Consider the following 17554-nt stretch of genomic DNA (forward strand, 5'->3'; position numbering starts at 1 on the left):
TTGCTATCACATCCCTCTGGCTAGTGGTGAATTTCAATAACTAATCTGTGTTCACCCCTATCAACATGGAATAGGCCATGTAACTCCTCTGGCACCTAACCATCCTTTCTGAGCTGTGTGTTTGCATAACTGTTTGGCATTCTTTGTCCAAGTTAAGTCCTAAGGCTTTATTAAACATTTTTTGTCTCATGATTAAGAGGTTTCCAGGAGCTCTCAATAAAGCTCTAAACTTACTGAAGCTGTTATGTCATACAGCCCTCAAAACACTATGATTACAGCTCAGACTTGGTGTGGCCATTTATGGCCTTGCAGACTTATAAGGCAACAACTTGACTCCCCTTGTACCTTTTGCCTTTTGTGATGACCAAAATTGAAAAATACATTTATATGTTTAAACGTATATGTGGGTTTGCTTCCCCTGACTGCCTGTACTAGGACTAAGAATGCATTCCTTTCTCTTTCATGGCATTCCTACTTAAATGGTATTTGGTCAGGCCATGGAAAAAAATGCAAACTGAAACACAATTGCAGCACCACAGGCTACAACATAGGCAAGCCTTTTGTCAGGTTTCAAAGCTTTGGATTTATCTTAACAACCTCTTTTGCTGAGCACTTTGGCAGAAGTGAAAATCTGATCATGCTTTTCAGAGTTTTCCAGGTATTGAAATAGGATTTTCTTTATTTCACTAGTGAGTACGTGTACCATCAAACCCAATTAGCCAGAGAGGCCAAATGGAAAATTTTAAATAGAAATTAATTTTGTGACTCTGCTTATATTGAACTGGAAGATATGAGAATAATAATGAAAATTAAAAATTGCTGGTATTAAAAATTGTATACTTTAGGGCAAGGCTGCTGCTTATATACTTTAAGGACAAGGCTGATATGAATTTGAAGATTATCAAGTAGCAAGAAACTGATAGTACTTTGAGATCTTGAAGATTTCAAAGTACTGTACAGGCAGTCTCTCAGTTCATGTGCTACTTCTGAAAACTGATCTGGCAGCTCTATATCACCTAGTTTGTGAAAGGCTGCTAGTACAAGGGCAAATAGACAGATTCACGATCTCAGCAAAATACTGCTGCATTCTCCAGAGCCAAGGTGAGGTTACCATGTGTAGGCTTTATATTGTGCTAGACACCCTGTGTATCAGCATTTTCTGAGGTTCTGGGGGGGTTTTGTGTTTCTTATCTGTTGTAAACAAAGACCATTTTTTCTCTTTTGTAACCTCTCTGTGCTGCTTATACTAAAAAGTGGGAATGAAAGTCTTCTAACCATGTGGAGAAAGAGAGAATCCTAAATAAACAGGAATAGCAAAAAATACTAATAGCAGTATTGTAAAATAGCAAGAACCCAACAGGCTTCCTCTGCACAGTGACTTGGTAGATTAGGGAGTGTACTCCCACTTCTTTTCTCTAGGGTCTTTTAATCCTGAAAGAACATGGGGAAGTTTTTCCATTGCTGCTACAGTAAGTGAAATGACTGTACTATGGAGAGTTGACTGGCAGCATTTAAAGAGCCATGGTACCAGTCTGAGCAGGTTACTCATCTGAATGTGGAATGCCACTTCTTTCTTACTATTGTTCCATATTTATTTATTGGAATTTACACAATAGACCTTCTGGGCTAGGATATGTATTAATTCTCTCTTTGGCTGGCAGAAAAAAAATATTTCAGGAATTTTTCAGGGAAGAATGTTATACAATAACAATCGCAGAAAAATGCCTATTCCTTAAATGAAATAGCCTAACCATGCAAATAATGTCTGGGGCCACACAACTGGTGGAGAATTATCCATGTCCCAGTCTCACTCTCCAGTAAGCATCTCCAGAAGCATTTGCTACCTATCAAGGGTGTTTCTTGTAGCAAAGTAAGAGCCTGTGCTTTACCCTACGATATTGTTACTCATAAAACAGGCTCCCTGTGAGCTGAGATGCCGGCGATCCTTCTCAGGTGCTGGATCCGAAATGTGTCTGAGGCTGCCGGGGGCGGAGGAGGCTCCGTAGTCCCCGGGGGCCGCCGGTCCCTGCGCTGCCCCGCCCCACCCGGCTCCGCTACAGGTGGATAAAGGTGGCTCTTCCCCGGCTCCCGGCTCTCCTCCAGCCCGTCCTTCCTCACGGCGGCTCTCCCCAGGCGCCCCCCTCCCCCTCGCCTTGGGAGGGGTGCGGGGAGGGGGCGCGGGCGCTGCCGGCCGGGGGCGCGGCCCCGCACCTGTGCGCGGTCCCGGGGCGGGAGCGCCGTGCGGGGCCGGGGCTGACGAGCGGGGGGCTCCCGGCGCCGGAGGCGGCGCGGCGGCATCCCCATCCTCCTTCTCCTCCCTATCCCTCCGCCTCCTCCCTCCCTACCTTCCCCCGGGCGCCCTCTGCACTTTCTTCTCGAGCCACCCTCGGAGACAAACTTTGATGGGGAACCTCGCACCGCGCTGGAAAAATGCCGGTTATGAAGGGATTATTGGCACCCCAGAACACCTTCCTCGACACCATCGCCACCCGGTTTGACGGCACACGTGAGTCCGGGCTGGGGCTCCGGACTGCCGGAGAAGGGGATGCACGGGGGGCATTGCGCGCACGGTGGGAGCTTCCTCTTCCCTCCGCCCCCCGGGGGTTCCCTGGTACCAGAAGCCGGCAATGAGGAAGGCGAGGCGAGGGAGCTCCCAACCTCTCTCTCCTGCCTGGCTTCTCCACAGCTTTGCAGGCGAGGAGGGCGCCAGGTCCCCTCCGCCTTCCATGCCCTGCGCGGGGGCTCGGAGGGGCTGAAGCCCGGCTCCCTGCGGGAAAGTTGCGCGCTGCACTGGGGCTTCCCCGCGCCCCGGGCAGCCGAGAGACCGCCCGGGAAAGGCACGCTCAGAGCCTGGGCAGGGCTTTGCTGGGAGGGTTGAGGAATCTATTTTGTTAAGTACCCCCAGCCTTGAGGGGGTTCGAAATGTCCCCAAAAGCTGAATTTCTGCGAGTCGAGCTCAGCAGTGGCAGCAGCTGTTGCAGGGCGTTGTGGAGACGGGCGGGCGGGGACCGAGGGCCCCCCGGCGGCGGTGGCAGCGGTGGCGGCCCGGCTGCAGGACCACGGACAGGTCCCGGCCCGGGAGGGGCCCGGCCCGGCTCGGCTCCGCTCCTCCCGCGCCTGGCAGCTCCCCCGGCCGGGCGCTGCCTTCGCCGGCACGGCTGGCGTGCTCCCCCTCCGGCCCTGCGGGGGGACCCGCCCGTATCCTGACTTTTCTTTCTGCTTTAACGGGGCTCGCGCATAATAAAAGGAGCAGGGAGATAGCGGATTTGGGCGAAAATGGACTGCCTTCCCTTTAATACCCTTTTAAGAAATCTAGACATCAACAGTGGAGAATAAACAAACTCGGATTTGAGTTGCTGTTAGCTGTTTCTTGACTGAAAACATTGCTATCTAATTGGTTTGGTATCTTCTTGATTATTGGCATTCCCTCTATGGTTCAATTACTGTGTGATTAAGACAGCTGAAGTGTGATTACTGAATCAGCAAGTTGTAAAACGTCAAGAAAATGATGCAGTCACAGAGATCAATTGCAGAGAAGCACAGAACTGCATTATAACTGCTCTGCTAGTCTGAGGATACACAGATAATTATGATCCAGGGTTGTGTGTAACTGATACTTCACTATAAAGCAATCTCTTGTAAGACTACTTAGATGTACCTTTAAATTCCTTTGACTACAGAGCTCAAAGACTTTTCCCCCCATCCTCCAACCCTTTATTTCTACAAAGTGTATGGGTATTATTTACTGCATATTGGAGCATGTGGCTCTTATTAGAGTTTTGTTGCTGATACTGCCATTTGCCAGAGAAGCAATCCTTCCCCTCTTTGTGCTCAGGACCCTCCCCCTTCACAATGGTTTCCTTTCAAAGGATGGAGCACACAGCCTGTGAGCTGTACACACAAACACTTCACATATTCTATACTGTTCTTCAAAGATTCAATTTAGCAAGCAACATTAGTGACGACATCCAGGTCTCTATTTAATAAAAACACCAGAAAAATGTCTAATCCCCATCTTCTCAGTGACACCAACAGGCGAGTGTGGTAGAAAGCTCTTTTCTTAGCTGGATTCTACACCCATATTGAGCTCCTTTTTAAGACAATAATTTTGGTGACTTTCATAAAGTGAAGGACTGACCTTTTCTTAAACAAAAAACAGATCCCAGCATCTTACATTGAAATTTAATGCTAACAACTCATCTGCTTTTTTCCTGGGATATAATTGAAAAAGAATGTAATTAGGTGTTTAAGTTCACCAGAGAGTACAGCACATTATCTATTTATTAGAGTCATTGAAATATTTCTTTTTAGTTAGTTTTCCAGAATCTGGTTTAAATATTAAACAGATGTGTTCTAGAAGTTGTCATTGTATGACTATTGGCATGTGAAATATTCCAGGGCGTTCACACAGAAAGATGTTCTATGTACTATGTGGTTTTACACCTTGAAAAACTTTGCAGGAAGATACTACTCTATGGAAAACTGCTGGCATGTCTCTTAAAATACAGAATAATGTAACATCTCCTTTAGAGCGTTAAAGTGATGAATCAGCTTCATGTCATCTGAAGCAAAGTTTCAGAAATAGAAATTATTTCAGTTCAGAAACAGCTCACCTGCTTTGTTGCTTTGGAAGTGCCAAATTAAAATATAAAATTAATTCATCTTTAACTGGCCAAAAAAAATTCAAATAAAAAAGCACAATTTTTCAAAACATGTGTACATATCTGACAATCAAGTAGAAAAATTAAAACCAATTTATTTTTCATTTAAATTACCTGTGTGGCTGGTATTCCTGAGCTTGCTCAGGTGGCTAAAGCTAGAAGTAGTACCCATGGCTAATCCTTGTAGGAATCAGTCCCATGCCTTACTAGTTTTATGGGTGATACAGTCTGTGCAAAGAGTAGGATTGATACATGACACTGAACCTGAGGTTATGTTTCACAAACTTTGACCTCCCACATGCTGATATTTAAATGTTAAAATACTGTCTCATGTCCAATGTCTTTTTTTTCTTTTCTTTTTTTTTTTTTTTTTCTGTTGTTCTAATACAGTCTGTAGTTAACAGACCTCTTTTCAGTTTAAGCCTCTGGGAAGGATATATTATGTTGTCATCAGTGATAGACTAATCCACCAATGCATCTTTAATCCAGAAGAGGGATAATTCTAATTCCGGGCAAAAGTGCAAGAAGGGATTCCAGATAATATTAGAAAATATGCTTTGGTTTGCACGGAATTTTCAAAATTTCATTGACAGATCTTTTTCAACTATACTACTGCAGTGTCTTATGTCTAAAAATTTCACTATGAAATACTGCATATCTCAAAAAAATATATAAAACAAGTTCTTGGCAGGTGCTTCAGCTGCTCAGAATTCTCCAGTAGATTTTTTTTTCAGTATGTTACACATCAGTTTTCTTTACATATAAAACCAATAATATGTGCTAAAGAAAGCAATTAGATAAATTTTGGGGTTACTATTAGCTGTGCAGGAGATTGCAGAAATCTCCTGCAAATTTCCCATTACCTGTGTTGCACATGTGGAAGAGCAGCATTAAAGGTTTGCTTCTCTGGATTTCCATGGCAGAGCTCTTGGCTCTGCCTGTGTGCTGTTATACAGACACCTTCTTCCAACTCAAAAATATCTTTTGTGGTCCTGACACCTTAAATTAAGTTAATGGTTTCTCACAATGTTTTCCTCTCTATCCAAAATGTAAACACTAAGTCATCCAAAGACTTTTTGCCCCCTCTGTTAACAATGTGTTTATTGCCTATGTGGAAAACAAACATAAGCATTTCAAATGAGTGGTGTGGGGTTTAGGGGTTTTTGTTGGTTTAGTTTTGTTTTGCTTTTGATATTTTCGAGATAAAATAACATTTTAAAGTGTGAAAATATAAGCCTATAATTAACCCCACCACGAAATATTATGAAACTGAATGTCTGAAGTGAGTTATTACACTTCAAGCTTTTGAATGGAAAATTTGCATATTGTTGCTTCTTAACCCTATTTAGATTAGACAAAGCATTCAGAAATAGTTGCATGTTAGGAAATTATGTTCTATTGTTTCCATATATATATATATATATATATATATACACACACATACATAAATATTCTTCATGCACTATTTATTTATTTTAATAGATTAAATACGCACCAAAGTGGTGGTTTCTGGAAATTTGTGAGACTTTCTCAGGGAGTAAAGTTAACAGAGATTCAGCAAATAGCCTTATTAATTTGTATTTAAAAAAGAACAACAATTTTGTGTACGGTTATACTATGAAATGACAGCTGAAGTTCTATAATTATCTCCTGTCTGTCATATGTGATCAGATTCCAAATTAAGTGTGTACTTCACATTCTTATTGACAATTTTACACTATCCAACCTGAAGATCAAGCTGAGTAAACTTCTTCTTGCTCGGTGTCAATGGTGATAATTTGTTAATTCTCTATTTGCTGAACAACTTCTACACTCAAATATATTTTCCAATTAAAGTCGTGCTTAAGTACTAACAAAAGGATCTTTGCACCTAAACAGCAATTTTCATAACTGTTTGGTTTTTTTTCCTTCCTGAAAAATGGAATCAGTTTTCTGATTGTTTTAGTTACCCTTGAGGTATGATTGAAAAGCATCTGACGAGAACCTACAGTTTTAAGCACACCAAAAGTGATGTCAGCACACTTCTGCTGGCACTGTGGGTAGAACCAGGTTGTCTCTTTTGCATCATTGTCAGTTGGTAGAGAGTTGAAAGCCTTTGTATGCAGTGATCTTTCCAGATTGCAGGGTCAGATTCCTCCCCCACTCTTTCCCAGCTACCCCCAGCACTTGCCTTCCTGTCTCACAAACAAACTGGTGATGTCTGCTAAGTTGAACCAGTGAACTAACACTTTCTGCAACTTTGTTGTCAAATTCTCTCTCATTCAGGGTGAATCCTGTCCTCTCTACACCAGTCAATGTGCTGCTTAATAGTATCACAAAAACTTCAAAAGCAGAAAAGTGCTTAAAGTGCTTCTTGGCTGCCTGGGGGTTCTCCCTCAAAAACGGGCTCAAGGAATTGCAGCAATGTCAGATGTAGGGAAGCAACAGCTGAGTTTCCAGGGGGAGGAAGCTTTTCATCAGGCTCCAGGATCAGAATGTTCCACCTGACAGAGACAAAATATGCTCCAATTACACACTGGGAGCAGGGTGGCTGCAAAGCTGCCCAGCAGAAAAGTCCCTTGGGGTGCTGGATGACAGCTGGCTGAACATGAGCCAGCGTGTGCCCAGGTGGCCAAGAAGGCCACTGACATCCTGGCCTGTATTAGGAATTGTGGGGCCAGGAGGACCAGGGCAGTGATCATAGACCATACATGGCAATGGTGAGGCTGTACCTTAAACACAGTGTCCAGTTCTGGGCCCCTCAGTTCAGGAAGGACATTGGGGTGCTGGGGTGGGTATGGAGCAGGACAATGAAGCTGGTGAAGGGTCTGGAGAGAATGTCCTATGAGGAGCAGCTGAGGGAGCTGGGGTTGTTTAGCCAGGAGGAAAGGAGGCTCAGGGAGACCTTATCACTCTCTACAACTGCCTAAAAGGAGGCTGTAGCCAGATGGGGATTGGTCTCTTCTCCCAGGCAACCAGTGATGGGATGAGAGGACACAGTCTCAAGCTGTCCTAGGGGAAGCTTAGGTTGCACTTTAGAAAGAAATTTATCACTATCCTTGCATGTGTAAGGAAAGACTGGATATGGCACTTGGTGTAAACGTGGTGGTGTTCAGTCCTAGGTTGGACTTGATGATCTCAGAGGTATTTTCCAACTGAGTTGATTCTGAGATTCTGTAAAATCCTGTGACCAAGGAAGGGTGACTCAAACTGTGATAAGCACTGATCAAATTCAAAGAGACTTCAAAGCAGTGACAGTGGAAAATCTGGTGGTCTGTCAAACTGTCCTTCTGAAGGAATAAGAGCAGGGAAGCTGGTCAAATTCTTTGTCATAGAGATGGGGTGAGCTGGCCAGAGGGAAATTTCCAAAGATACTTCTATTCTTGCTCCTATGTTAATGCAGAATTGTTTAGTGCTTTTACTCATATCCTTGAATAAGTAAGTAATGTGGTGTTGTGAATTAATCGTTTGTCACTGGAAAAATATACAGTCAACACTGGAAAGAATATTGCCTGTTGTCAGCTCAGAGCCTCAAAAAAGCAGACCTTGCCTCTCTTGACTTTTCTCTGAAAGATGTGACCAGCACTGCACCTTCCTGTAGCTCCATTACTAAAAAAGGCAAATATGATTTTTAATATAAACCAGGGATTGGATGCTGGAACCTGTTTTGTATAGTTGCTCTTTGCTGGAAGTAACCAAGTGGCTAGATTAGGCAGCTAACTGGAAGATCTTTTCCTCTTCTTTTGGCACAAGTTTTGGGGGTGTAGAACTTCATAATTTGAGGTCAGTTTATCTGTTTTTCTTCACTTTCAGCAGTTAGAGTAACTTCTGATTCTAGCTTGAGCTAAAATTGGACCTGAAATATGGAAGGGTTTCAAGGCATCTTAAGACCATGTTTTGCTTAATTTTTTAGTTCTAGTCCCAAGAATCTGATTCAAGAAAACAAAAATGTATTCAGGCATTATTTTTAATGTGCAATCACTTTAAAACCATGAAAAATGGTCATTACTGTATATTTTATTCAGAGTCGATGTTATTGCTAGAAAAAATACTGATATATTCAAATTCCTGGGCAATGTTCTCTATTTTTTGCTAGACAGAAATAGGGCAGGATAACAATTCTGTAGTTACTCCATTCAGAGGCTATATAATTCAGTAATCACACTGATCTTAGATTAGTATTATAAATATAAAGTTGGACTAATAGCACACATCATTACTTCAGAAATAAACCCTGTATTTGAATTCAAGGCAAGCATTTGAGATTTAAGCGTGAAAGCATGCATTAAATAAGGGGTATTTTTTTCCTGAGTAACAAAAGAATATTATCTTCTATATTGTTTTTGGGTAGAAACCTGATTCACAGTGCAGTGATCAAATCAAATCTGTATATTTGAAGTTACATATATTTGAATGAACGTGTACTTTGTGTGAGTGGAAGAAATATTTTAGTGTTTCTAAACCATAGAAGATTATCTGGATTCCCACTGGAGAGTTTCTGTAAATGTCCCTTTATTCCCTTCCCCAGACATATATTACTTTTTTCTCGGTCTACGCATTTCAATGAGTAAATAGATTTATCCTGGAAACAGATTTCTCTTATTGTTATCATTACATTTGTACATTCAACTTCTATTTTATCAATTTTTTATTTCGTTTGTGTAGGTAGCAATTCTATATGCATTCCCAGTTGTTTTTGGATGTAAAAGAAAGGTGCTCAGAGTATTTTTCAGGGCTCTAAAGAGTAGAAATGCAACAAAAACACTGCCTCAAGCACATGTAGGGGTGTAAACAAATAGATGTACATGAATATATTAAAATAAATCAGGCAAGATAGGGGTTTACATTATTCACTGCTCCTAGTACTAGTCTGAGCAAATGAATTTTTGGAAGGAAAACAAGGTACATATATTACACGTGCTGTAGCCTGGAAAAGGTTAACAAAGACAGTTGCTACAGCAGTTTTGCATCATCACAAGCAAGCTCATCTTACCTTGTGTTAAAGTGACTAAAAGAAAAAGCAGGTAAGGAATAACCTGCTCACAGAGTAATTTTGTTTCTTGCCCACTCAATCTAAAAATAAATAAATAAGAAATAAGGAAAAAAGAAAGGGTGGCAAGGGAAGGGAGTGGGGGTGGGGGTAGGGGAGGCACAGCAAGATAAAGAAACAAACACAACATTCTCAAATCTCAGAGAGGAGAGAGATTTCCTTAACAGCAAAAAAAAAAAAAAAGTCTTCTTTTGGGCTTTATCTTGCCAAGAGCTTCTGGCTCCTTCTGTTTTCTGGGACTGATAGTAGTATTCAAAGACTTTGGAACAGGTGCTGTTCTTAAAATACAAGCGCATTCAACGTTGAACTTGACATTAAATATCGTCTGAGCATCCCTAAAGCTTAATGCTGGCTGTCAATCATTTCAGGGACAGCTGAAGACAATTGTGTTATGGAGAAATATGTTGTCTTCTCTGTTGATCTTTTGAAGAGAAAACAGCTTCCAGTATGCCAGCACTCAATTAGCTTCCTCCTCAGGCCTTACGTCTGATGACTAGGAGTCTAGGATTATTTTGTTTTTTTCTCTTTTTTAAACCTATGGAAATAAAGAAAGATTCATTCTGAGCTGAAAAGACCTGAAATTCATTGTTATAGCTTTTTTTGGTGGCCTTTTCTTTTTGCCTTCCATCTCACTCAATAGTTATGATATGTGACTAGGCATCTTATTGCAAAGAAATGAATGAGAGTTCTGAGCTGGTCCTTGTGTTATTTATTTGATGTTTAGAATGAGAAAATTTGCTTTGGAATCAATTAGCTTGATTTTTATTTTTTTTCCCCCTCTAAATGTCAGATAACTCCTGGACAAGTGATGAGTGTGTTTTTGCATAAGTTCTGCCTTTTCTTACATTTTTAGTTAGGAATTTCTCACAATCTAGTTTAGGAATTTACACTGATAGGAAAAACAATAGAGAAGCTATATTGTTTTAGAGGAAAATGTTTTTTCTGCAAAAGTAATCTTCTTTGTGGAAGATCAAAAGGACTCTTTGGAGAGTAAAAAACCTTCAAAATAATAATCACAGTGTATCATTGACAAGCTGTTTTCTCTACTTTTTTGTGTGTTTTTTAATGGTTGAAATCAAAATACATGGTATTTTAATCCACATCTTTCTTTTTACTGTATGAATTATGTTTGTGAGATGATAAGATATTCACTGCATTTATTAAACTGGATTGTCTCTTTACTGTGTTAAAAGATCTTGAGGTTTGGAATTTGGACTTAACATTTTATTTTTTTCACTTCCAGAACAGTGGGAAGAAGAATGCACCTCATAAAACATGTAGTTACAGAATTATATGTTAGTGATTTAAATAATTAAAAGTTCAATGTAGAAAAGAATAGGTAATAAATATTAATGAAAGGTCTTGAGCTACGCATTTGCCAAGATTAAGGAAAATTAACAGGATCACTGATTTACAGAGGAATATATATAGCTGTAAGTTGTGTCTGCTTCAGTGCTGTAATAATTGGGTGACAGCATGGGAGGAAAAGGTGAGAGAATAGTGCAGTTATGCACTATATTTTGGGGGCCTTTCAAGGTCTTACTGTATATTAGTCTTTGTGATTTTTAAAGCATGGTTTTAATGGCCCTCTTTGAAGCAGAACTATGACTATGTTATCTTCTTAGTCATGCTCAAGAGTTGCTTCTGCACTGGAAACAGAAACCAGGATGCATTAGAAATCCTGCCTGTCTTTGCTACCTCTTTGCATGTTTACAGGAATAATTGTATTGGTTGTTGGTTTGTTTGGGATTTTTTTTAGTTGATGTGTATGAGATGTTTAGATTCGCCAGGAGAGTGACTCTGCTGACATCTGACATGCCTTGCAGAGCATGCACCTGAGAGTGGTTAGAGCAAGGCATGGTCCATGGATCTGCTGCCTGGTCTTCCTGCATGGAATTAGGCAGGTGATGCTCTTCCATTGTACTGCACTGAGCACTTTCCCTAAGGAAAGGGGGTTGGGAGGCTTGGCCATCCACATCAGTCATGTGAATTCACTGCAGCGCAGTGTGGGACCACAGACACGATTCCTCCTTTACACACTTACAGGTTAAAGCATACTTCCAGATTTTATTCTGATAGGGTGGATATTTGCATCCAACTATTTTCAATTCCCTGTAAAATCTTGCTATTTTCCTGTCTGAATCAGTGATTTTTGTTTTCTTCAAATTCATTAGCAATTACAGTTAATTATTAATTAACATATTTTTGTACCTGTAGAGAGTAGCCATAAGTGATGTCTGAATTTTGAAAAAGCAGTCCCTTATCTTTCAAGAGCCTTTAAAAACCTAAGATTATAAGCAACCTTAAACACAAAATTGATTATTTTTTTAAAAAGTTTACTTACAGAATGAACTGCAGTGGTGATTGAATTTTAGAGGTAAGGGATAGTCCTGGGTGGTAAAGTGTACAAGTGATGTTTGACCAAGAAAGGAAAAAGGAGGGAGCAGCTGTGAAGAAGCAGAGATGGATTGACTGATGGGTTTGCTGAGTGAGCAGCAGGCATTGCTCTGGATGAACCGAATGCTTCCCCACGCTGCTGATCGATCCCTGCAGCAGAGGCACTGATCAACAACAGTCAGGATGGACAGGGGAAATTGCTGCAACATTTAAACACATCAGGCATGAGTCTTATATAAATAAGACAGGCAGGTGTGGAACTGTGTTCGTACTGCTGTGAGCAGGATCCAGATGGGGATTTGGGATTTTGGTTCCAATTACAACTCAGTGCTAATCATCAAATTAGATAGTGGGAGCAGTAACTCTTGGAGAAATGCAGAGGCTTTGCTGCCTGCATACAGTTGGAGCTATCTGAATTGCAGTTTCCCCCCCTGCTTTTGTTCTCATCAAATAAGACAGTTATGCATCAAAAATGTGCTTCCTTTTGATGCCAACAGTGTCTTCAGAAAAGCAATTATCTATCTGGACATTTCAACACTTAGTATTTCAAATAAGCTTATAAATAGGGAAACATATAGGATGATGACAAACTGCTTTAATTACAGAAGAAATCATTCTTCAGATAGGATAAACACTTCATTTATTAATGTTTCTGCTGGTATGTGTCTCCTGGGAATGATTGCTTGAACTGTCAGGGGAGCTACAGATCTTCTGTTTGTGTCTTTTGTAGTGAATTTTTGTAATGTTGCTAATTTCTGCTGAGTTTTTTTGTGGGTATGCTTTTTAAACATAAACAATCACAACCTGATATTGTATCAATCTCATCTCGAACATATGAAATTACTGAAGCAATAACTTTATATAAATAGGTGTGATCACTCAAAGAAAAAGGTGGAAATTGAAACAGCCACTTCATGCATCAATAAGTCAGATGTGAAGTACAGGTAAATAGTTCAACTGGCACTCTCACAAGGGATAAACATGAGTGTCTCTTCCAGGGAAGCAGCAGACTAAGTTCAGGGAAATAAAAGTCATTTAATAAATAAATAATCTGGAATTATAGTAATTATTTTGCAGTTTCACTTTATTCTTCATTTAAAAACAGGTTTCCCTTTCATGAGTTCATTATAGGCAAGGTCCTCTCACTTCCTCTCACAAGGAAGACAAAGGCCAGGAAGCCCAACAGTAGAAATACTGTGTGACCCACACCATGATGGATGGATCTTAATAAGCTGAGTTTTAGGAGCTGAGTGAAATAATTACAAGTAAAGCTAAGAGGTTAGAATTAATTGGGAGAATATTATTAGGTTTTTCCCCAGCGTGATATGCTTGATATGTCAGTTTATATGAACTGTCATTGAAAATAATGCCTCTAGGTGCTCTATGAAAGGTTATGAGACATCTTCTGCCAACTTTACATATTCTCTGTTATGGTATGACTTTCTAAGAAAAGCAAGAATGAAGAAGAAAGTTTTTTACATTTATAGAATGAAGGCATTGACTTCTAATCTTTTGGATGCTCAAAAGTCTATAAAATTGATTGTATTTAATTAAGATGTACATAACTATTTATTCAATGAACTATTTTTCTAAAGCAAAGTTAATGAGAAAGAGTCCTTGTTTCTTAGTTTGATAGTAGCTGTTTTTCTAGCTATTAAATTTTGACATATTGCTGTGCTGAGAACAGTGATTTTATTTCATCTGTTTTAATGCTTAGAGTATTGTAGCAGTTTGCACAGCACTTGAATGTTTTGGTGTTCATTTATCATGGCTAATTCATGGCTTCCAGGGAGGCTCTGTGAATGGCACAATAAACTAAATGTAATAACAGAAGAGTTTTCTCCTGAAAGCAGGTGCTTCCTGATAGGTTTTTCAGGCTTGGCAAGCAAAGTTTGTGGCAGCAAAATAATGCAGTGATTGTTCTAATAGTTTGGCTGTGCAAAAAAATGGAATCCTTCCTTTTTGACAGACCAGTATATTCTTTGGCACATAATAAAATGCCATCTTGGGCCACATGATGCAGAATATCTCTGGGGCTGGTGATGAAAATTTGGATATGTCTTTCAGCCAGGCTCAGTCTAGCTGCAGGGCTTGCTGTTCTACTGCAGGGAAGCACCAATACTTTTCTTGTTCTGGGAACCTATTTTCCAGATAAGTCCTTGAATAACAAATCAAGTATCAGAGCTGGCATCTACATAAACAGTGTGGACCCCTGACAGGAAAGGGTCCAAATTACAGCACTGTCTGATCTTCCACAGGCCTGTCTGCTGGGATTGTGAGGCAAGAGTCAAGAGCTGTTCTCTGTATTATCAAGAAAGTAAAATAGTCCCCAGAAATAAATCAAATTTTCGACAAAAGTTTAATTTCTTTCTGGTAGCACTGCTGCTCCATACTGAGGGATATGTTTGTACACTTGTTAAATCCTCAATAGCTCCTACACGAATTTTATACTTGCACTTAAAATCAAACATGTGGTGTAATAACAGAAAACAAAACATATTTCTGAAGGCAAAAAAAAAATCTTCAGTTTTCAGTTTTTAATTATCTGAAATTTTTGATCAGTCCTGAAATTTTATCAAGTTTTAAGCTTTAGAAGTAATTTTCAGTAACCTTTCACATTTTGTTGCTCAAGAAATGTCATGATGACCAAAATAATTTCAAGATCTCTTGTAGCATCTAGGTTTTTCTGTTGTTAAAATATGGTGCTAGAGAACATAATAGCTACAGCAGAAGAGAAATAGAGAAGTAAAAAAAGTGAAGTCTGTATCTTATTTTCAGAAGTGTAAATTACTATGAGAGTTGCAGATACCAGACTTTCACCACTAAAAACCACCCTTGCACCTTATCTATCCTATTCTTGCCATGAAAGGGACATGTTTCACACCCTTAATCCTTCCAGCATAGTTCCTTTATATGAATGCATTGTTGCACATGAGAAGCATATTTCCATTCCTGTGTTTCCAAAATTACTCTTATAAAATGACATCCTGACAAGACCAGACCAGCCGGAAATGTTAAACTTGGCTTAGACTGTACTGATGACAAACAGGAAGGAGCAAAGCATGGAACTAGATAGTCTAGGCCACAGAAACTCATCTTGCATTAGAAACAGAAAATATCTCGCTTTTTTCTAATCTTATAATGGTCTCAATCACAGACTTTGAAGAAATGAAGAGGATTTTTCATGACAGGAGATTTGTAACAACCTACACTATGATGAAACAGCACGCCTATAAAGAGCAATTCTATCTTTACTTGCAGTGCATATCTTTCAGAACATTAACGCGCAGTCAGCAAGACAAAAACTTTTCATATAAATGTGGTTTTAAATGTCCAGGAGGAAAAAAATGTTCCTCTAAAAATGTACTCTACTTTCCAAAAAGTTGTTCTAATGACACAGCTTTCACGTTGCTTTCAGACCAAAATCAGAAAGCAAATTGCATAAATGTTTAAAAGGAAAAAAAAGCCTCAAACTAAAAGAGGAACTCAAACAAACTTACATCATTGAAAATGTGGCAATAATAAATTTATGTATTTTAGCACATTGATATATTTTTATTTCAGAACTTAAGGATTGCAATATTGTGTTCTACCACATTTTGGGAAGCATGGAAAACAGAGTGGCTTTTACTGGTATTAACTGCATTTTCTGAGGGACAGCTGAATTTGTTTTCAATTTACTGAAAGTAAAAATAGAACTACTATGAATACTCTAAGGTGTCACAGTATGTTTTCCCGCTTTCTAAATCATCAAGACCAGAATCTCCCAGCACTTCAACCAAGTGCACTTAGCTGCTTCTTCGATGTAGTATCTTTTCCAATTCCTTCCATTCCAGCTGGATACCAGTGACTCAACCTGACTTTCTCCCAAGACAGCTCTCGACCCGGCTCAGATCGGTTGGAAAATTTCTTTTGCAAAGTGTGAGAAAGTTGTCCTGGAAGTGTGGGGACACTTAGTTGCTTCCTCGTTCACCAGGCTAACTGTGAAAGGACTGGGAGGTTTTATTTCCATAAATAATACACAGGTTCCAAACAGTTTTGTGAGGACAGCACAAGCCTAAGTTTTTCTCCATAACTTAAATATATAATCAGTGATGAGAAATGAAAACCTTTAGACCCTAGCCCTGGACTGGTCACCCTTATTATGCAGTGAAAATGGTACCAATTCAAATGGATAGCTGGCAAATTACTTTGGATAATCCTTTTCTCTTTGTTTTTAATTAATAATTTTGTTTCCTAATTTCACAAAGTGCAGAAATTCTATCATTTAATATTTGCTAAAGTATCAGAGATAAAAATCTCTTCAGCTCTTGCAAATATATGAAAGGGGTAAAAAACGAATCTGTGTGCCAAAGAATCCTTGTTTACCCTTGCAGTTGAGCTGCTATATGAATATTCTGTAATCCAGTACAGTCAAGCTGACACTGAAATTTTGTGAAATTGGGGCACGAGTCATTTTTCTCCTGGCTGCTTTATAAAACTTATTGTATCTCTTCTTCCCTGATAAATATTGCTGAAAATAGGCTGGGGATTTAGTGGAGAGAAGAGAGGAGATGGGGAGAAGAATCTGAGGTGTACGGGAAACACAGCCACTTAAGTCCTGTTTATTACAAAAAGCAGCAGTACATTAAAACTTCCTTGACAGATTCAGCAAGCATGGGCAATCCATTGCAGTTCAAATATCACCCTTTAGAACACTCTGAAATAGACACCTAACTGATTCTGTATTGAAGCTTTCCAATTTAAGGCTTTTTTGGCTCCAGTAACCTGAAATAAATGTGATGCATTAATTCTGAGTCTATTGCTGTGAGGGAGAAAATAAATCAGTTGAAATGCTCAGAAGATAGTAATATATGCTATTTGTCCTTCTTGCTATTTTAGACAGGAGGTTTTTTTTTAGCACTGAATACCTCTGAAAGGTATGGTGAATGTGGCACTATTTTTTTTTGCTGAACTGGTTCAAGTTATTTGCAGAATGGAGTACAGGAAGGTGCTTTTCTTTCTTTTGTCTGCAGAGGGAATCTTACATTCCTAATCTTTAGTGCTTCTTGGATGCACTCTAATTAGAGGTCTAAAATAGACTGTATAACTCCCCTTCATAACTGCATAAAACTTACAAGAATCTTGTAATAGCTCCTCTGAAATCTCTCATATCTGGAAATAGTGAAACCAATTATGTTTGAGAGTTGCCTTTTTCTGCTTTTATGGAAGGTTCTTGCATAACACCCTAAGAACACCTCTTAAGAGAACTGATGCAGAAAGTGAAAGAGTGGTCAAAAGCAGAGCCACCTAGTTTCTTGCCTTGCATTTTTTTCCATGCAGATGAACTAATTTCATCAATAGAAATTACTGCCTAAGTGGAATAATTTATTTGCTTGAAACAATTTAGAAATAAATGGCACTTAAATGAATTTTCTAACAACATTCATTTTTACACTGTTTCAGCTAAATCATATATTAGCACACA

The 17554-nt window shown here is 39.5% G+C and overlaps 1 protein-coding gene across 1 annotated transcript in view; it reads left to right on the forward strand.

Annotated features, from left to right (window-relative positions):
* Positions 1-2064: 2064 nt before the first annotated feature.
* Positions 2065-17554, forward strand: part of KCNH8 (potassium voltage-gated channel subfamily H member 8) — a 177065-nt gene continuing 161575 nt past the window's right edge. The window contains exon 1 of the mRNA XM_054635368.2: positions 2065-2506. Within this exon, the coding sequence (XP_054491343.2) occupies positions 2431-2506 (76 nt within the window). The 5' untranslated portion in view covers positions 2065-2430. The remainder of the gene's footprint in view (positions 2507-17554) is intronic.

This window comes from Agelaius phoeniceus, chromosome 1 (genome assembly GCF_051311805.1).
Source record: "Agelaius phoeniceus isolate bAgePho1 chromosome 1, bAgePho1.hap1, whole genome shotgun sequence".
NCBI classification, from domain to species: domain Eukaryota; kingdom Metazoa; phylum Chordata; class Aves; order Passeriformes; family Icteridae; genus Agelaius; species Agelaius phoeniceus.